A 23,110-nucleotide genomic window follows, 5' to 3' on the forward strand; every position below is an offset into this window, starting at 1 on the left:
CAATAAGCACATTTTATTAATTGCATTATTTAATTATAGTTTAACTATTTGTTTGTCATATTTAAGCTAGTTTTAAATATAGAAGTTAAGGCTATATTGTAACCCACAAGGTTACTATATTCCACCATTAACTAGACATTTTAATATGGAGGTTATGGGTATTTTTCATTTACTAGCCCATTCAATTTGGGAGTTATATATCACATAGGTTAAGGGGGTAAGGGCTATATAAAGCCTTTCTTTTCTTTGATTAGACATCCGATTTTGGAATTAAGAATATAATTTATATTTTAGCTTTGTTGAGAGCTAAACTTTCTTTGCAAATTCTTGTGTTTAGAACTTGAATGTAGAGTCATTCAAGTGGTATTGATCAAACCTCTTGTGAAGTGATTCGAATCACGAGTTTAGAAATGAGTTTTGTTTATTCTTGATCTTGATCATCAAGGTAATCTGTTCCATACTTTCCCTTGGGTTGATTTTTCATATCATTTGGTATCAAATCTTCAGCTCAAGATCGGATATATGTTTCATTGCGCTTATCTCTTTTAATTCTCTTATAATTTTTAGATCTTCTAAATCAATTTTCTGGTTGGTAAATTGATTAGGGTTTTACCAATCAGAAGTAAAAAAATATATATATATATATATAAAAAAAAAATTAAAAAAAAAAATAATAATAATAATAAAAATAAAAATAAATAAAAAAAAAAAACCATTGAAAGAAAGAAAGCTTATTGATGTTAAATGTCTTTCTTTTTTTATTATTATATGTAACTCTCATATGTTACTACGTCTAAATTAGTCCTTAATCATCTCCTTTCTTTAATCCTTAATCATTTTCTTTCTTTAATTCGTTTCTTTGTTGTTATTTGGATTGCTCCGTCAATACCCTTGTGTATGTGTTGAGTGTGCTGTCTATTCACTTTGAATTGCACTTAGCTCTATAACATAGCTTGTCTCACATCCCAATTTATTTTTTGGAGTGTGATTTGTGTGTGCTCAATTGTGAGGGTGAGTTTGTAAGGGAGTGACACATTGATTCAAGTGTTGAGTGCTAAACACGAGTGAACTACATTTACGAGTGAATACACGTGAGGGAGTGCTTGTGAGGCCCTTTTTTTCTTTTACCTTTCTTTTGTAGCATGGAAAATCCAGACGACAATACTGACATTACTGATGCACGATTGAGAGAAGCACAACAACGAACCATGGAAAGACTAATTCGAGGAATAGAAGAGTTGACTGATCGAATAGACAGATTGGAGATTCAAAATCAAGCTCGACAGAGGATTCCACTACCTACGCCCTCAACCGATACATATGAGGGCGACAATTCTGATCACCACGAGGATAATCCACATGCGGTTGGTCATGGCTTGATGCGAGGGAGAGACCATGGAAGAAGGTATCATAATTTACAACAACGAGTTCCTTATGATGATAGAATTGATCGTAACGTGGGGAGCATCAAATTAAAACTCCCCAAGTTTTATGGCAAAACTGATCCAGAGGAGTACCTTCAATGGGAGAAAACGGTGGAGTCGGTGTTCAATTGTCATAACTTTAGTGATGAAAAGAAGGTACTGTTATGAATTGCTCAATTCAAACAATATGCTCAAATTTGGTGGGATAAATTGATGTCAAGTAGGAGAAGAAATCTTAAAGCACCAATTGATTCATGGGTCGAGTTCAAAGAGTTCATGAGGAAGCGTTTTGTTCCACAATATTTTCACCCGGACTTGGCGCAAAAGCTTCAAGCATTGAAACAAGAATGTAAATCTGTGGAGGATTATTACAAGGAGATGGATACATTGATGGATCGACTTGAACTCGATGAGGACATGGAGGCTCTCATGGCGCGGTTTCTTAATGGGTTAAACACAGAGATTGCGGACAAGACTGATTTACAACCTTATTCTAATATTGAGGAGTTGTTGCACATTGCAATTAAGATCGAGAGGCAAATCCAACGAAGGTCTCGATGGTATTCTTCTAAAACTTTTCCCAATTCTACTTCTACATGGAAAAGGGATAGTAAGAACATTGATTATAAGCATAGAAATCAAGAGATTAATGAGAAGCCTCAAGCTAAATTTGAGAAAGGGGAGAGTTCTAGAACGGGGAAAGAAAAAGTAGAAAAGTCTAATGTTCGAAATAGAGATTTAAAGTGTTGGAGATGTCAAGGGGTAGGACACATAGTAGAGATTGCCCAAATGCAAGAATTATGACCATCAAGGAGGGAGAAATTGTTACGGATGACGAGGCACATGACGACATAAATGAGGAAATTGATGAGAGTGAGGAGTTTAGTGAAGAGGACCCTACACATATATCTTTGGTTACTCGACGAGCTCTAAACACCCACATTAAGGAGGACGGCCTAGACCAAAGGGAGAACTTGTTTCAAACTCGGTGTCTTGTTCAATCTGTACCTTGTAGTGTTGTAATTGATAGCGGTAGTTGCACCAATGTTGTGAGTTCCATTCTGGTCAAAAGACATAATTTAAAAACACAACCACATCCAAGACCCTACAAGCTTCAATGGATGAATGATTGTGGGGAAGTACGAGTAACTCAACAAACTCTTGTTTCTTTTACTATTGGAAAATATGTTGATGATGTTTTATGTGATGTTGTATCCATGCATGTTGGAGATTTACTACTGGGGAGGCCTTGGCAATTTGATCGTCGGGTAATGTATGATGGGTATGCAAATCGATACTCTTTTACTCACAACGGTAGAAAAACTTCTCTTATTCCATTGTCTCCAAAAGATGTATTTATTGATCATTGCAAACTTGAAAAAAAAAAGACAAGAGGTTGATGCAAAAGTAGAGATTGAAAAAGAATCAAGTGAAAAAAAGAGCTTGAGGGAAAAGCAAGAGAGTAACACTCAGCCTAGAGAAAAAAAAGAGAGAAAAGCCAAATCAGTAAGCTTGTATGTTAGATCAAGTGAGGCTAGGAATGTTTTGCTCTCTAACCAGACTATTCTTGTACTTATGTGCAAGGGATCTTGTTACTTTACTAACATGCTTAACCCTTCTTTGCCTAGTGATTTTGTTGTGCTTTTGCAAGAGTTTGAAGATTTATTTTCCGAGGAGAAGCCTAGTAGTTTGCCACCACTTAGAGGGATTGAACACAAGATTGACTTCATTCCTGGCGCGCCCATTCCAAACCGACCAGCTTATAGGACTAATCCAAAGGAGGCTGAAGAGATACAAAGGCAAGTAAGTGAACTCCTTGCTAAAGGGTATGCACGTGAAAGTTTGAGTCCTTGTTCTGTTCCAGTTATTCTTGTACCTAAGAAAGATGGTTCTTGGTGTATGTGTGTTGATTGTAGGGCTATAAACAAGATAACTATAAAGTATAGGCATCCAATTCCCAGATTAGATGTTATGCTTGATGAATTGCATGGATGTAGTCTTTTTACTAAGATTGATTTAAAATCAGATTATCATCAAATTCGCATGCATATTGGGGATAGTGGAAAACAGCTTTTTAAAACCAAGTATGGTCTTTATGAATGGTTGGTTATGCCTTTTGGATTAACAAATGCACCTAGTACATTCATGAGACTAATGAACCATGTCTTACGAGAATACTTAGGTAAGTTTGTGGTTGTTTATTTTGATGACATCCTTGTTTACTCTAAATCTTTAGATGATCATATTACCCATGTACGCAATGTTTTGACTACTTTAAGCAACGAATGTTTGTACGTAAATTTAAAGAAATGTAGCTTTTGCATGGAAAAAGTTAACTTTTTTGGGTTTGTAGTTTCATCTAATGGTGTTGAGGTTGATGAGGAGAAAGTGAAGGCTATAAAAGATTGGCCTACACCTAAAAATGTAAGTGAGGTAAGAAGTTTTCATGGTCTTGCAAGTTTCTACCGTAGGTTCATTAAGAATTTTAGTACAATTGCTTCACCCTTGAATGAACTTGTTAAGAAAAATGTATCTTTTATATGGGGAAAAAGATTAAGAACTTGCTTTTAATATTTCCCTTGCTTGCATTACCTAATTTTGAGTCTACTTTTGAAATTGAATGTGATGCTAGTGGAGTAGGGATAGGTGCTGTATTAATGCAAAATCAAAGACTTTAATGTTCTTTAGTGAGAAGTTGACTGGTGCATTTTTGAGGTATCAAACTTATGACAAAGAGCTTTATACTTTGGTTCGTGCATTGCAAACCTAGCAACATTATCTTTAGCCTAAGGAGTTCATTATTCATACGGATCATGAAAGTTTAAAGCATTTGAGAGTACAAAATAAACTCAACAGACGACATGCTAAGTGGTTAGAATTTATTGAAACATTCCCTTATGTCATAAAATATAAACAAGGTAAGGAGGACATTGTTGCAGATGCTTTATCACGAAGGTATGTCCTCCTCAATACTCTGAATGCTAGGTTGTTGGGTTTTGAACACAAAGGATTTGTATTAACATGACATGTTCTTTGCTCCTTTTGTTGAATCTTGTGAAAAAGGACTCATTGTGGATAATTACTTGTTGTTAGATGGATTTTTGTTCCGAAAAGGCAAACTTTGCATACCATCTTGTTCCATCCGTGAGCTACTTGTGAGGGAAGCTCATGGAGGTGGTTTAATGGCACACCATGGAGTTTCTAAAACTTATGATATGCTCTCTAAACTTTTTTTTTGGGCCTAAAATGAGACATGATGTTCATAAAGTTTGTGTTCATTGCATAGCATGTAAACAAGCTAATTTTAGGCTTCAACAACATGGTTTATACTCCCCATTACCGGTTCCTAATGATCCTTGGATTGATATATCAATGGATTTTGTTTTAGGTTTACCTAGGACTAGGAAATGTTATGATAGCATCTTTGTTGTGGTTGATCGATTTAGTAAAATGACTCATTTTATTCCTTGTCACAAAACTGATGATGCAAAACATATTGCAGACCGGTTTTTTAGGGAAGTTGTAGGATTGCATGGCATTCCTAAAAGCATCGTTACTGATCGTGATGTAAAATTTTTAAGCCACTTTTGGCGTGTTTTATGGGATAAGTTAGGAACTAAGCTAGTATATTCAACTACTTGTCATCCTCAAACGGATGGACAAACTGAAGTTGTTAACAGAACCATGACTGCTATGCTTAGGGCTATTATTGATAAGAATCTTAAGACTTGGGAGGATTGTTTGCCCTTTATAGAATTTGCATATAATAGGGTTGTTCATAGCACTACTAAACACACCCCTTTTGAAATTGTTTATGACTTTAATCCTTTAACCCCCATTGACTTGTTACCCATACCGTCAAAAGAGTTTGTGAATTTTGATGCAAATGCCAAGGTTGAGTTTGTTCATAAACTGCACAAACAAGTGAAAGAACAAATTGAGAAACAAAATTCCAAGGTTGCCACTCGAATTAATAAAGGACGTAAGATTGTCATCTCCAAGCCAAGAGATTGGGTTTGGGTGCATTTCCGAAAAGAAAGATTTCCTACTCAAAGAAAATCTAAGCTTTTACCACGAGGAGATGGACCTTTTCAAGTTCTTGAGCGTATCAACGACAATGCTTATAAAATTGATTTACCAGGTAAGTACGGTGTTAGTACAACTTTTGATGTTGTTGATTTGAGTCCTTTTGATGTAGGTGATGGCTTTGATTCGAGGACGAATCTTTCTCAAGAGGGGGAGAATGATATGAACCATGACCAAGGAATTTCCATACCTCAAGGTCCAATTACAAGGACGAGAGCTAAGAAGCTACAACAAACCTTATACAGTTATATTCAAGCTATGGTGAGCTCATCAAAGGAAATTCTATAAGACGCTGGAGACCTCCCTTATATGTTGTGCAAAGTTGAGCTTCAAGAAAGAGATGAATTAAATGCACTTTAAGTTGCATTGAATGAACTCCGCTGAATTTATGAAACTAGTCCAAGGATGAGTCAATAAGCACATTTTATTAATTGTATTATTTAATTATAGTTTAACTATTTGTTTGTCATATTTAAGCTAGTTTTAAATATAGGAGTTAAATTATATTGTAACCCACATAGGTTACTCTATTCCACCATTAACTAGCCATTTTAATATGGAGGTTATGGATATTTTTCATTTACTAGCCGATTTAATTTGAGAGTTGTTAAGGTTGTAAGGGCTATATAAAGCCTTCTTTTCTTTGATTAGACATCGAGTTTTGTTGAGAGCTAAACTTTCTTTGCAAATTTTTGTGTCTAAAACTTGCATGTAGAGTCATTCAAGTGGTATTGATCAAACCTCTTATGGAGTGTTTCGAATCACGAGTTTTCTTTACTCTTGATGTTGATCATCAAGGTAATCCGTTTCATACTTTCTCTTGGGTTGATTTTCTATATCAGGCCAAATCTATATTCTAAATCCTAGTTCAAATTTTAGTCATAAGGTTTTTCTCAGATTCGTGTTGTTTGTTGTGCTCCGAAAGCGGAACAAATGTACTCACAACACCAATGAACGGAATTACACAAAGAGATACCAAGATATTTACGTGGTTCGGAGAGAAGAAGTTCCCCTACATCCACGGGTAGCAACCAATCACTAATAAACCAAGTATTACAAGTGAATACCTCACTATCACACTACACAGACTCTCACCAATATGTCACTCAATAAATACAATGTGACCCTCAAAACTCCCCCAAATCCCGATATCAAATTCCGATATCAAATCTTGATGTATAACTAAACCTTGTTATGACTAAATCTAATTCAAATAACCAAATCAAATCTAATCCAAAAACCAAATCAAATCTAATCCAAAAATCAAATCAAATCTAATCCAAATAACCAAATCAAATAAAAACTTATGGCAATTTACAACAATCTCCACCTTATCATAAGATCTCTAAGTTGATAACTGAGTTGGTTGCTACCACCTCAAGCCTCAATACGTATGTTGGGAACTCCATCAATCATAGAGAAAGCATATGCAATCATATCATCAAACGTTGCAGGTTTTCGAATTACCCTTCGTGGTCTATTCTTGGCGATAGACTCAGTTTCCTCCACTATTTCATTTACAAGGCTTTGCTCCTTTTGTTCTAAGACATCAGAGTTATAATCTATCTGATCAATAGGTTGTTCAATAGAAGCAACCATATCAGGAGAGAACACCACCTTCTCCACCTGCTTCAATGCCTCATTATTATTTTCAATTTTCTGCAAAAACATTCCAGACTCATCGAATGTCACATCTCGACTATTAACAATCTTACTTGTTTCTGGACACCATAACCTATAGCCCTTTACGCCTTTGCTAAAGCCCATAAACTTGGTTTTTTTTGCTCTATGATCCAACTTTGAGTCTGCCACATGATAATAAGCAGGACACCCAAACACATGCAACTTATCATAATCACTAACAGGAGTACTCGACCATACCTCAAGCATAGTTTTCCCACCATTTTCAAAAACAGGTAAACGACTCACCAAGTGAACTGCATAACTGAGAGCCTCAACCCAAAAAGCCTTACTCAATCCTGCTTGAGACAATATGCATCGAACTTCTCTATTAATGTTTGGTTCATTCCCTCAGCAACTCCATTTTGTTGTGGCTTACCAGGAACAGTGAAGTGTTGTTCGATCCCTTCATCTCGGCATACTTTAAGAAATGGATCATAAGTATATTCTCCACTGTTGTCTGATCTCAACTTTTTTATTTTCCTGTCCGTTTGATTCTCTACCATCTTCTTCCACTCTAGGAAGATTTGGATAACCTCATTTTTGCGTCTCATGGGATACATCCAAACTCTCCTCGAGTAGTCATCAATAAAGGTGACAAACCACCTCTTTCCTCCTAATGAGACATTCTTCGTGGGGCCCCATACATCAATGTGAACATAATCCAAAATGCCCTTTGTTTGATGTATAGCTGTACAAAACTTCACATTTTTTTGTTTACCAAATATACAATGTTCACAGAAATCAATTTTACCTATTGTGGCACCCTTAAGAACTCCTTGGTTCACCAATGTCTGAAGCGCCTTCTCACCCGCATGCCCAAGTCTCATGTGCCATAATTTCGATATGTCTTGTTCTTTCGAACTTGCCACAGCAGCATGCTCAATTATTGTGGTTTCGTTGAGGTAGTATATGCTACCTCTTCTAGTTCCTTTAATTGCCACCAAAGCTTCACGAGCTACTTTCAAATTCCCTCCTTCCAAAATGATGCGATAACCACTCACATCCAAAACGCCAAGAGAAATCAAATATTTCTTCAAGTCAGGGACATACCTCATAGCATTGAGTTTTCGTATAACCTCGTCAAACATCTTGATTTGTACTGAGCCGATTCCCGTCATCTTGCAAGTACTATCATTGCCCATATAGACAACTCCACCATTGAACTCTTTGAAGTCCAAAAACATCTCTCTGTTGGAACACATATGATAGGAGCACCAAGAATCAAGAATCCATTCACTGCTTTGGCTGATTGATGAGGAGATCGTTAAGGCATTATCTGTATCAGTGTCGTCATCTCTAACCACATTGGACTTTGACCCATTCTCTTTTAAGATTGGGCAATCTTTCTTCCAATGGCCTTTCTGTCGACAATATGCACACTCATTTTTATCAAGTTTTCCAATTACCATATCTACCTCTCGACTTTGATTGGGACTCTCCACATTCGCTCCTTTTCCAAGTAGAAGTCCTTTCACGAGCAGTGAGAACATTTGAGCTAGAATCTTGATATGCCTCATTTTCCTTCTTTCGCACCTCATTATTCATCAAGGCATTTGAAACATCTTCAAAATCAATATCATAAGCTCCATGCAGTAGAGTGGTTACTAAAAACTCGTAGGACTCCCAGAAAGAATTTAATAACAACACCTTGTCTACGTCATCAATCTTAACATCAAGATTGAGCAAGTCAGTGATGATTTTGTTAAAATCATCCAAATGCTCAGCCATTGAGATACATTTCTTGTAGTCAAAACGGAAGAGTTTCTTTTTCAAATAGAGTTTATTTTTCACGCTCTTTGGCATATATTTCGCCTCAAGCTTGTCCCATAGTTCTTTCGCCATGGTCACCCTCATAAATGGATATTTTTTATCCTTGCCAAGACAAGATCGAATAATTCCGCAAGCTTGCCGATTTAATTTCGTCCATTCTGCTTCTGTCATGTTTTCCGGCATCACCTCTTAGAGAGAAGCATCAAGATCTTGCATGACTAGCAAATGGCTAACTTCGCCTCGCCAAACACCAAAATTATTGGTTCCATCAAATTTCTCTACTTCGAGATTGGAACTCAAAAATCTCGATCCACGCCGTGATTTAATTCCAAATGATTCTGCCATTTTCAAGAAAATAAGCATGATTGTGAGCACGTCTAGTGGTCGATGAGGCAAAAAATTCCACAATACCTAAAATACCACAATCAGGCTCTGATACCACTTGTTGTGCGCCGAAAGCGGAACAAATGTACTCACAACACCAATGAACAAAATTACATAAAGAGACACCAAGATATTTACGTGGTTCGGAGAGAAAAAGTTCCCCTACATCCACGGGTAGCAACCAACCACTCATAAACCAAGTGTTACAAGTGAATACCTCACTATCACACTACAAAGACTCTCACCAATATGTCACTTAAGAAATATAATGTGACCCTCAAAACTCTTCCAAATCCCAATATCAAATTCCGATTTATAACTAAACCCTAGTATGACTAAATCTAATCCAAATAACCAAATCAAATAAAAACTTATGACAATTTACGACATTGTTTACCAACCATTTGACTTAACAAATCTTTTTAGAGGGGTGTTTTAGAATGAAAACTTGTGCTAAGTATTTTGTGTGGAAAAGGAAATGGAGCCCATTGAGATCCACACTCCAAGGGTCCCTCGGGACCACACAAGTGCATAAGGCGAGACTAAGCAACAAACTCTTTAAGGGTTTAGAACTCATAACCTAGAAACAAGAACCTTAGAACTCAAAACCTAGAACCAAGAATCTTAGAGCTCCAAACCTCATAGAACCTCCATGTTTATGTCTTATGGTCAAGTTTAGAGTGTGGTACCTTAGCTTCAACCATAAATACTATCAAGAGCCTACAAGTAAGCTATTTAATGAGTATTCTATATTCACTCTAGTTTTTAATGTTTTTTCAAGTATTTACTAGATGTTGGTTGAGGACGAGAGCGATTTGGAGCAAATTGATATGAACTAAGAGACATTAATCATACAATATATTTCAATGAAGATGCGAAGTAAAGGCTATTGAAATTATCAAAAGATATTTCAATTCATGCCACGTTGAAAAAGGATGAAGTTTCATTGTAATAAATTTTGGGTGGACTACAATTTAGAGTAATTCAGAGTTATTGTATTTTACGTTTCTTTAGGTTACATTTATATCATGGTTAATTATGACTATCAAGTATGAATGTTACCACTCCTGGAATGCCTTTAATAGTTTCATTTTGAAGTTATACAAAGTTATGTATGTTATATTTGTGAGTAGACTTGAAAAATATAGTAAAAGAAACATTTGTGCTTTCCTTTAGTCAATGACTAAGTTTTTTTTCTGATTTTATGTAGTTTAGGTTGCATGTAGAATCTTTCATGCTCGACATGATCAAATTTTGCTTGTGGAGTGATTCGAATCTCAAACAAGTGTTCTTACGTTGAAATATTTGATCAACAAGAATTATTCAAGTTAGACATGATCAATCTTGCTTGTGAAGTGATTCGAATCTCAAACAATGTTCTTGCCTTGAGATGTTCGATCAACAAGGTAATCCGAATCTTACTTCCCTTGTAGTGATTCTTTATCTCACCACGTAGGATACTTAGCTCAAGCATAATAATCATAATAATAACAATAAAAAAAAAATCAATCATGATAGTAAGGATCGAAGTATTCAACAGGATAGTATACACAGACGAAAATCATTAAGACCATCTTCTCTTATACTTTCTTAATTTTTCTACAAACGTAGGATTCAATACTTATTTTCTTTTATTTTTTAATCTCTAATTAATTTTTTTTTAAGTTAAAACGTATTAATGCTATTTTTGAAAATAAGAAGTGTTAAAATTATTAAAGTATGCATGAAGTTTTTGAAAATTCAAAAATATTTTTTCAACATTTTAAAAAGTTTAGAACATTTTTTAAATAATTTACTAATATTTTTTTTTTATAAAAGCTATATTTTTTAAAATTAAGGATAATTATTAATTGAGAGGGAAAATAAAAACACATCGTTATTGTTCAATATTTTTTTAGCTCTAAACGAATGACCCGCGAAATAGGGCCGCCAAAACCAAATCCTTCAAAAAAAAATTTCACGAGGAAATCGGCCAAAACGCGCCTCTTAAAAAGCCTCCGCTAATCTGAACCGTCCACGTCATCAATCCGAGTCGAAACGAAACTAACCAATCACATCACCCCATTCAAATCGATAAATACCAAGTCCCTCGTTTCGTCACTTTGCTCACACTAAGAATCCATTACTGAGGAATTTTCAAATTCGTTTGTATCTTAGCAATGGCGCCGAAGGCCGAGAAGAAGCCCGCCGAGAAGAAGCCGGCGGAGGAGAAGAAGGCCGACAAGGCTCCGGCGGAGAAGAAGCCGAGAGCAGAGAAGAAGCTTCCCAAAGACGGCGCCGATAAGAAGAAGAAGGCGAAGAAGAGCGTGGAGACTTACAAGATCTACATCTTCAAGGTCCTCAAGCAAGTTCATCCTGACATTGGAATCTCCAGTAAGGCCATGGGGATTATGAACAGTTTTATCAACGATATCTTCGAGAAGCTCGCTCAGGAATCCTCCAAACTCGCTCGCTACAACAAGAAGCCGACCATCACCTCTCGGGAGATCCAAACCGCTGTGCGCCTTGTTCTTCCTGGTGAGTTGGCTAAGCACGCCGTCTCTGAGGGCACCAAGGCTGTTACCAAGTTTACTAGCTCTTAGATTGATAGAATTTAGGCTATTCTCGTGTAAAAATTGATCTAACTGCTCGTAATCGGTGATTTCGCTTCCTTTCGATGCATAAGTTGGAATTGGACGAATGAATCGGGTAATATGATGAGATTCCTTTAGCTGCTTGCTAGATCTTCGCCTCATTGTTGAGATTTTTAGATGTTCGATCTTTGTGCTTGATCTAATGGTTTCTCGTGTAAAAATCGATCTGAATGTTCTGAATAGTTGATTTCGCTTTCTTTTGTTGCATATTTTGATTGATTCTGGCCTTATTGTGAAAGCTTACTTTCGGTTGGATTTCCCCTAATTTCATCTACTCGAGTTTGTGAGTTTTGTCCTAATAGTTTAAGAATTTCTCTATAGTTGGTCCAAACCAATCCACAATTTGCATAGGTTACCTTACCTCATCGAAGTAGATTTTGGAGTGTAATAGTCATTTCAACTTAGGTTCAAACCATATCCACAGTTGCTGTTAGATGTTCTGACATGCCAAGAAATTGGCTATCCGTTCATTTCTGTGTTTACATTCCTTCAGTCCGTTCTCAATTTCTTATTAGTGGACTTGAATCATTTTGTTGAGAAACTAATTCAGAGTATCAAACCAGTTGAGTGAGTGACGGTGATAGTGAAAGGTGTCCTCTCCTCTTGTGAGTGAAATTCTAGGGAGCTCATCATCCAACACGTTTGAGAATTGTTGGCAACCTGTCTTCAAACAATAAACATAGTCCCCATCAATCAAACAAACTGAGGCTGGGCTTGGTCACATGCCCATTTTGGATCATGTTCTGTGTTTCAAGAGGCGCAAAACTCTATGTGGATGATCCAGGTGACAATTTATTTTTCTCCTTAACCATTGGTTTATCATACTATTTTACTTGGGCCATAGGCCATTAAGCTTGTGTATGGTAGTGTTAAATGACCTTTTGCTTATCTCACGAGAGTAAGAGGACGAGAAAACTGTTGTATGCCGAAAGCGGAACAAATGTACTCACAACACTAACGAACGGAATTACACAAAGAGACACCAAGATATTTACGTGGTTCAGAAAGAGGAAGTTTCCCTTCATCCACGGTAGCAAATCACTAATAAACAAGGTGTTACAAGTTAATACCTCACATACAAACTCCTCCAAATCCGGATACCACTAGTTAGGAATGGAGGAAGAAATCTTGCATGCTATTGAAAATAAAATTAGCTATTATATAGCATTACAAAATCTAATCTCCCTAAATATAGTATAATTAAATCTAATTCAAATAATCAAATCAAAACTTATGACAATTTAAACCATCTTCATCTTTGTCTGAGTTGGTTGCTATCATTGGTTGCTATCATCTCAAGCCTTAATACCTGTTGGTTGCTACCACCTCAAGCCTCAATACCTATACGAAAAAGAATTTTCTTTTTTTTTTTCATAACCCATTTATAACTGATTTCCTTTCTACCTTTGGTAAACCGATTTCCTTTCTACCTTTGGTAAGTTGTACCAAATCCCAAATTTGATTTATTTGCTGATTCATATTCACCAATTTCCTTTTTACCTTTGGTAAGTTGTACCAAATCCCAAATTTGGTAAGCTATCCCGAATAACATCTATAACATCTTTGTAACTATTGGAAACTCCATCAATCATACAGAAAACATATGCTATGGCAGGTTTTCAAATTACCCTTCTTAGTCTATTCTTGGCGGTAGACTTGGGTTACTCCACTCTTTCATTTACAAGGCTTTGCTCCCCTGTTCTAAGACATCTGAGTTATTATCTACCGGATCAATAGAACTCATCTACCTAATCAATAGGTTCTTCAATAGGAGCAACCATATTAGGAGAGAACACCATCTTCTCCACTTGCTTCAATGCCTTGTCATTATTTTCAATTTTTCGCAAAAACATTTCAGACTCATCGAATGTCACATCTCGACTATTAACAATCTTACTTGTTTTTGGATACCATAATCTATAGCCCTTCACGCCTTTGCTAAAGTTCATAAAGTTGGCTTTTTTTGCTTTAGGATACCGCTTTGAGTCTGTCACATGATAATAAGCAGGACACCCAAATACATGCAATTTATCATAATCACTAACAGAAGTACCTGACCATACCTCAAGCGGAGTTTTCCCGCCATTTCCAGAAACAGGTAAACGATTCACCAAGTGAACTGCATAACTGAGAGCCTCAGCCCAAAATGCCTTACTCAATCCTGCTTGAGGCAATATGCATCGAACCTTCTCTATTAGTGTCTGGTTCATTCTCTTAGCAACTTCATTTTGTTGTAGCTTACCAGGAACAGTGAAGTGCCGAACGATCCCTTCATCTCGGCATACTTTAAGGAATGGATCATAAGTATATTCTCCACCGTTGTCTGATCTTAGCTTTTTGATTTTCCTGTCAGTCTGATTCTCTACTATTTTCTTCCACTTTAGGAAGATTTGGAGAACCTCGTTTTTGTGTCATGGAGAACCTCGTTTTTGTGCTTCATGGGATACATCCAAACTCTCATCGAGTAGTCATAATAAAGGTGACAAACCACCTCTTTCTTCCCAATGAGACATTTTTGTGGGACCCCATACATCAGTGTGAACATAATCCAAAATGCCCTTGTATAGCTGTACCAAACTTCACATCTTTTTGTTTGTTCACATAAATCAATTTTATCAGTTGTGGCACCCTTAAGAACTCCTTGGTTCACCAATGTCTGAAGCGCCTTCTCACCAGCATGCCTAAGTCTCATGTGCCATAATTTCGATGTCTTATTCTTTCGAACCTTCCACAGCAGCATGCCTAATTATTGTGGTTCCGTTGAAGTAGTATATGCTACCTCTTGTAGTTCCTTTAATTGCCACCAAATCTCCACGAGCTACTTTCAAATTCCCTCCTTCCAAAATGATACGATAACCACTCGCATCCAAAACGCCAAGGGAAATCAATTTTTTCTTCAAGTCAGGGCGATACCTCACATCATTGAGTTTTCGTATAACCCCGTCAAACATCTTGATTTGTACTAAGCCGATTCCCGTTATCTTGCAAGTATTATCATTGCCCATGTAGACAACTCCACCATTGAATTCTTTGAGGTCCAAAAACATCTCTGTTGGGACACATATGATAGGAGCACCCACAATCAAGAATCCATTTACTGGTTTGGCTGACTGATAGGGAGGTTGTCAAGGCATTATTTGTATCAGTGTCGTCATCTCTAACCACATTGGACTTGGACCCCTTCTCTTTTAAGATCGGACAATCTTTCTTACAATGGCCTTTCTGTTGACAATATGCACACTTATTTTTATCAAGTTTTATCCAATCATCAAATTTACCTCTCAACTTTGATCGGGACTCTCCACATTCCCTCCTTTGCCAAGTAGAAGTCCTTCCACGAGCAGTGAGAACATTTGAGCTAGAGTCTTGATATGTCTCATTTTCCTTCTTTCGCATCTCATTATTTATTAAGGCATTTGAAACATCTTCAAAATCAATTGATTCCATGTAGTAGGGTCGTTACTAAGAACTCGTAGGATTCCGACAAAGAATTTAATAACAACGTCTTATCTTCGTCATCAATCTTAACATCAAGATTGAGCAAATCAGTGATGATTTTGTTAAAATCATTCAAATGCTCAGCCATTGAGATACTTTTCTTGTAGTCAAAATGGTAGAGTTTCTTCTTCAAATAGAGTTTATTTTCCGCTCTTTTGCATATATTTCGCCTCAAGCTTGCCCCATAGTTCTTTCGCCATGGGTACCTTCATAAATGGATATTTCTGATCCTTGCCAAGACAGGATCGAATAATTCCACATGCTTGCCGATTTAATTTCATTCATTTTGCTTCTGTCATGTCTTCAGGCATCTCCTCTTGGAGAGAGGCATCAAGATCTTGCATGACCAGCAAATGGCTAACTTTGCCTCGCCAAATACCAAAATTATTGGTTCCATCAAATTTCTCTACTTCGAGATTGGAACCCAAAAATCTCGATCCACGCTGTGATTTAATTCCAGATGATTCTGTCATTCGCAATAAGTAATCTAGATGTAACTAAAAACACAATTCTTGAAAATTGATTTTCAAGAAAATAAGCATGATTGTGAACACGTCTAGTGGTCGATGAGGCCAAAACTTTCACAATACCCCAAATACCACAATCAGGCTTTGATACCACTTGTTGTGCACCGAAAGCGGAACAGATGTACTCACAACACCAATGAACGAAATTACACAAAGAGACACCAAGATATTTACGTGGTTCGGAAAGAAGAAGTTCCCCTACATCCACGAGTAGCAACCAATCACTAATAAACAAAGTGTTACAAGTGAATACCTCACTATCACACTACAAAGACTCACCAATATGTCACTCAATAAATACAATGTGAGACACAAAACTCCCTAAATCCCGATACCACTAGTTAGGAATGGAGGGAGAAATCTCACATAACAATAAAATTAGCTATTATATAGCATTACATAATCAAATATCTTGTATAACTAAATCTAATTCAAATAACGAAATCAAATCAAAACTCGTTAGGAGAGAGAGTAACGCGTGAGGCACTAAAAAACAACAGTTTTACATATCTTCCTTGTTGATTCGTTGATCGTTGTTATGGATCGAAGACCTAATCTTCCGTCGAGAAAATTGTCTAGTAGGGCATTGGCTATTAGGCCTGTTTGAGATGTCAGGGAACTCCGATGAAGTGGAAGGGGATGAATTGGGTAATGAGAGCTCGTCTTCACCGTTTACTTGGAGGGATAATTGGTACCCTGTTTCCCTAATGGAAGATTTGGACTCGCTTTGCCAAACCCGTTTCAGCTTTTGGGAAGAGATTGTTCTTTGGTTTGATAAATCGAAAGGCTAAGTTTACGATACAAATTGTGAGATTTCACATCGGTCGTGAAGGATAACAAAATAATTTTTATTAGAGTGTGAAAACCTCTCCCTAGCATGTTTTAAAATCACTAGGTTGACGATTGTACGTAATGGGTCAAAGCGGACAATATTTACTAGCGGTTGTCTAGGCCGATACAAATGGTATTAGAGTCAGTCATCGGATGGTGTGAGGCACTAGTCGAAGTAGGGCTAGACCAATCTTGGGCCGTTACAAATGGTATCAAAGCTAGTTACCGGATGGTGCGAGACACTGATCGAAGTAGGGCTAGTCTCTCTCCATAATAGACGCGTTGTAAAAATGGTGAGGGAACAATATCTGTTAGTGGTCTACTTATATCATTACATCAGTCCTATTCACCAATGGCTATAACATAATATCAGCAACAACAAATTAATTAATTAATGGGAAAGAAAAAACACTAATTTACTTTGGTGAGCTCTTACTCAATTCCTAAGTTTCTAATTCTATAAATTATTTCTCTAATTTACTTGGGTTAAAAATCTTGAAACTTGTACGCATATAATGTTATTTTTACTAAATATTTTATTTTCTAAATTTATGGTAGGGAATATATTGTTATTAGACAAAATTTAATTGAGTTTCTTACCTATGGTATTTTCGGTTTTATTTTTAAATTTTGTTTACCAAATCTTTCCTCAATCTTCCCTCCTTCCTCTCGTAATTATCTTATCTTCTTCTCTGTAATTATTTTCATCTCCTTCCTCTATTTAAATACTCAAACCACGTGCTACTTCTATTTTAGGTTAAGACAACACATTTCTGTACGACTGACGATGACATCGCAACTCGAGACCATGACATATGCATAAGGTAGTCGTAGTTATTTTCATAGACTTAGACTAAAATAGAATGTTTTTAATTTAAACGTTTATTTATTTTATATAGTCTTTTGTTGTGTTGTTTTTAGAGGTGTTTTCAAATCACGTAAGTTTATGACTGTGTTTTAAGATGAACGTGACAGTTTACGAAAGTTTAAATAAAATATTTCTGCGTTCAATGCTCATGATATGTATAGAGTGACGACCTTAAATTAAAATAGAAAATTTAGAATAGTTAAAAAAAAATATCTTGATAAATTTAGAAAAAAAAAAATATTTGAAACAATGAAAAAATTATATTTAAGAACAAAAAAAATCAAATTACATATTTCATATTAGATATATCAATGAAATTTAAAAAAAAGAAAAAAGAAAAAAAAAAAGAAAAAAAAAAAGGTCATTAGAGTTGTTGAAATGTATGATCTAAAGCCTTATAGCATAATGTTCGACGGTAGTTGATATATGAAAGTATCATGTTCAAGAAATAACTTAAAGGTCTATAGTATAGATATAAAGTTGAATGTTTTATTTTTATAACACTGTTGATATAATTCATTTTATAATTACTACAAAGGATTGGATCCTAATCGTCAATGTAAAGACATTTGAGCCACAACATTCGACACAATGAATTTGTATAAGATTAGATCACGTAATATTTATTCTTTTTATAAATCAATTAATTTAAAAAATTAATATTTCACTCGATAATCATAATTGCTTCTATATCATTTAAATTTTAAATTTTAAAATTTTAATTTATTGGTTATTCAATCCATATAACAACCAAAAAAAAAAAAAAAAAAAAACTAGAATTATTAACTTCGGTAATCAATTGTTGAATGCATAAATAGAAATGACAACTAGATACTTTCAACTTTACCAACTTGGAGGATAATAAATTGGTGAATACAAATAAATTCAAATCAAATTTTTGTTTATCGGATATATTCTGTTTTTTTATTGGATATATAAGAAGTGAACATTTAATCGGAACTAAAAAAAAAAAAGCATTTAGAGTTTAAGAAAGAATGAATATTTTGATAAACTTCTGCATCATTTCATATTTTCTAGTGATAACGACAGCCATAGAGAAACCATCGTTTGCAGACTCAAAAGTGTATACAACGCCATTGACAAAATGGAAGGTGACGGTTACTAACCAATTGAGTCGAGGTCAAACTTTATTAGTTTACTGCAAATCAAAAGATGATGACTTGGGTGATCATACACTACAAGTAGGTCAAAGTTTCTCGTGGAAATTCAAAATAAATTTTTTCTTAACCACCCTTAGTCATATTATCACAGGAACATATCATAACGCTATTGTGAATGTTTGATTAATCCACCACACCCAAAGGGTGGTGAGAGTTCTCTTATTTATAATCATTTACAGAATACAGAAATAAGGTAAATTACAAATAATAAGAAAATAGCGATAAAAGGAAAGAATAATAAATGAATACAATATATTTGCATTTAGTAAAAGGGCAAATATGGTAACCCGTAATGTAAGACAAATATCTAGATATTTGCCTTATAATAAATGGTCAACTATCTTTAACACCCCCCCGCAAGCTGAGCGTCGGATTTGAACGAACATGAAGCTTGGATCTAAAAAATTCAAAGAGAGGTCGAGAAATACTCTTTGTGAAGATGTCAGCAACTTGGAGATGAGAGGGTACATATTGTGTACGAAGTTTGCCAGCGATGACAAGTTCTCGAAGGAAATGATAATCTAGTTCAACATGCTTGGCCCGCTTGTGAGAAACAGGATTAGAGCTCAAAAAAATAGCACTTTTGTTGTCACATAAGAGTAAGGGCTGCTGTGAAATAGGGACCTTGAGGTCATGCAAAAGATGCGTAACCCAAAGAAGTTCAGCAGCAGTTGTGGCAAGAGCACGATACTCAGATTCACAGCTGGAGCGTGATACAGTAGGTTGCTTTTTGGCACTCCAAGAAATTTGAAATAGGAATAGTGGAAAGAGATTGGGCTTGGGAGCTAGGGATAGCAGGAAAGTGAGTTTCATCAAATTGAGCATGGCAGGTGATATATAGCTTAGTGGTGGCGGGATCAAGACAGCGGAACCCTTTATGAATAGGACTATAACCCAAAAAAATACAAGGAATGCTGCGGGGAGAAAGCTTGTTAGGCATATAATCACGCAAGTAAGGATAAACACGACAACCAAAGGGATGAAAATTGTCATAATGTGAAGTGTAGCCATAAAGGAGTTCAAAGGGTGACTTACCTCCAAGAAGTGGAGTAGGCAACCGGTTGATAATATAAGCTGCAGTGCTGAAGGCGTCAACCCAAAAACGAGGAGAAAGATGAGAGTGAACGAGAAGGGCCAAGCCAGTCTCAGTCACATGACGATGTTTTCTCTCAACACGACCATTTTGAGCAGGTGTATATGGACAAGAGAGTTGGTGGTGGATGCCAGAATTACGTAAATGAGTTTTGAAACAAGTACTAGTAAATTCGGTACCACCATCGCTTTGAAATACTTTGATACGAGAAGAATATTGATTTTCCACAAATTTTTGAAATCGAAGAAAAATATAAAAAAAATAAGATTTAAATTTTAAAGGGTAAAACCAAGTGAATCGAGAATAATCATCAATAAAAATAGCATAATAAAGAAAACCCGAATTTGATTTGACGGGAGAAGGACCCCAAAGATCACAATGAATAAGATCTAACACATGAGACGACCTACGTTCATTGCGGGAATAAGGCAATCGATGACTTTTCGCAAGCTGACAAGTATTACATAATGATGGAGAAGGCAATAAAGACGTAAGAGAAAGATGATCTTTTTTATTTAAAAAAGAAATAACAGAATGATTCACATGACCCAGACGAGCATGCCATAAATCATATGAAGCACGTAAAGATTTGTTTATAAGGGCTGAAATAAAAGCAGAGTTGCCGCGCTCCAGCACATATAGCCCTCCATCTCTTTTACCGGTTGCCACCACCCTTCCTGTTTGATGATTCTGGATAGTAATAAGATTATTAGTAAATGTAACGGAGAGAGGAAAATCAGACGTTAATTTACTTATGGAAAGAAGATTTTTAGTGAGGTGAGGGACAACCAAGACATCTAATAAGTGAATATTTGGAACAGGAGAAAGAGTACCGATGTGGGTAATGGGTAGGGATGCACCGTTTCCTACAATCACAGAGTCCTTACCCGTGTAATTTTTAGACTGATCCAGAATTGATGGGTCGGCAGTCATATGGGCCGAAGCTCCAGTGTCCAAAAACCAATCAGCAGCATCGGGTCCAGCAATAGAACATGATGTGTTAAAGGCTTCAGCAAGGTGAGCATGAGAAGAATCAGGTCGAACATACCGTTGGTTGCAGCGGTCAGCATAATGGCTCTCTTTGCGGCATATTTGGCAATGAGGTGGTCGACGACCCTGGCTTGAGTGGGTTCGTCCTCGATTAGAAGAGTTGTTTTTGTGAGAATAAGAACGACCTCGCTGGTTGGTAAAGAAAGCAGGGTGACTTTCATGGGTGCGACCACGGTTAGTGGCTATGAATGCTGTAGGAGTGGAGTCAGAGGACTCAAGGGAGCGCTGGAACAACTCAAAACTTTCAGTTTTAGAGACTAGATCTGCAAAACAGGGGATAGGGGTGAGAGCCATCTGAGCAGTAGAAAAAGCTGAAAATTCGGTGCCGAGTCCACGAAGGAACCAGTGCACTTTATCAATGTCCTCGACGGGTCTGCCAATGGCATGAAGTTGGTCACAAATTTTTTTGAAGGCACGGGCATACTCAGCAACAGGTTTTGTACCACGTTTCATCAACTGTAAGTCATCCTTGAGTCTCAGTTCACGAGCTTTTGACTGATGGCTGAACGTAGTTTCCAACGCAAGCCAAACATCACGTGCAGTAGAGAGACCAACGACAACAGCCATGGCTTCCTCAGTGAGAGAGGAGAGCAGGAGACAGAGAAGTCGTTGATCGGCTGCTCTCCATGCCAAATATTTGGGGTTGAATGTTGAGGAGGTTTCTAGTTCAAAGCGAGGTGGTGGAACCATAGTTCCATCGACATAGCCCAGCATGTCTTGACTTTCAAGGAGAGGGAGAAGTTGGCTTTTCCAAAGAAGATAATTGGAGGAAGAAAGTTTGATGGTGATCATATGGATTAGAGTATTGAAAGGAAGAAGATGATAACAAGATTCGGAAGCCATAGAGAAGAAAGGATCAGGGTTGTTAAACCGAAAGGGCTGTGATACCATGTGAATGTTTGATTAATCCACCACACCCAAAGGGTGGTGAGAGTTCTCTTATTTATAATCATTTACAGAATACAGAAATAAGGTAAATTACAAATAATAAGGAAATAGCGATAAAAGGAAAGAATAATAAATGAATACAATATATTTGCATTTAGTAAAAGGGCAAATATGGTAACCCGTAATGTAAGGCAAATATCTAGATATTCGCCTTATAATGAATGGTCAACTATCTTTAACAGCTATCATTCTATTAATCTATCACAAACCTATCCCTTACTGGCCCTCCATTAGGCAAGTTTATTGTAGAAATGATTGCGGCCTTTGGTTGAGTCATAACAGAAGCTTTTGTTATTATATGGTCCGTAGCTCCACTATAGAGAATCCATGAATTAGAACTAGCAGAGTTAATGGATAATGCAGATACTAGAACAAACCTGCAACATTCGTGTAACTGTCAGAATTACCAGAAAGACGGTGATTGAGTGCAGATAGGCCTTGTGCTATCTATTGTAATTCCTCCGAAGAAAAATTTGGAATGGAATTAGGTGACTATTCTTTTGTATTCAGCTGAGAAGCATCATCCATATTTGCAGATGATCGATATCCACAATTTCTGTATTGTTTGACTTGTACTGCCTTTCCATAATGATTTTTCTATCAACATCGATCTTCTGTTTGTCCCGTTTCATCACAAAATTTACAGTGAAACTTAAGGGTTCGACACTCATCAATTGTATGACTAGTTCTATTGCAATGTTCACGTGCCTTGTCCTTAGTGAATTTTGAATATGATGTCTTCATCTGCACTGTTGCTACAATCGATAAAATCTTAGTATATTCAGAAGTTACTTGACATTGCATCTCTTCTTGTACAAGTAATGAATATGTTTGCCTCACAGTAGATAACAGAGTCATCATCAATATGTTAGATTTCACCATTTTATAAGACTCATTGAACCCCATGAGTAACTTGCATCAACTTGTCTTCTTCCCGTTGATCAACATATATTTGGCGTTGATTAGAAGTAAATGGTGTGCATTGCACTTTCAATTCATTCTAGAGTACTTCGAGTTTGGTGAAATATGCTGACAATGCCATGGTTCCGTGAAAGACATTCTAAATACATAATTAGACCAATTTTTAGATTTGGGTTTAAGAAGTAATTAAAAAAAAAAAAAAAAAAAAAAAAA

At 36.4% G+C, this 23,110-nt stretch overlaps 1 protein-coding gene across 1 annotated transcript; it reads left to right on the forward strand.

Moving 5' to 3' along the window:
• The first annotated feature begins 11,450 nt into the window (after window positions 1-11,450).
• Window positions 11,451-12,187, forward strand: LOC111468524 (histone H2B-like). Its single transcript, XM_023113767.1, has one exon. The coding sequence runs from the start codon at window positions 11,507-11,509 to the stop codon at window positions 11,927-11,929; it is 423 nt and encodes a 140-aa protein (XP_022969535.1). The 5' UTR covers window positions 11,451-11,506; the 3' UTR covers window positions 11,930-12,187.
• Window positions 12,188-23,110: the final 10,923 nt, after the last annotated feature.

This window comes from Cucurbita maxima, unplaced genomic scaffold (assembly GCF_002738345.1).
Source record: "Cucurbita maxima cultivar Rimu unplaced genomic scaffold, Cmax_1.0 Cma_Scf00037, whole genome shotgun sequence".
NCBI lineage: Eukaryota > Viridiplantae > Streptophyta > Magnoliopsida > Cucurbitales > Cucurbitaceae > Cucurbita > Cucurbita maxima.

Bases quoted from the DNA above. Each gene is read 5' to 3' on its own strand.
- LOC111468524 (XM_023113767.1), top strand. From the start codon at position 11,507: ATGGCGCCGAAGGCCGAGAAGAAGCCCGCCGAGAAGAAGCCGGCGGAG.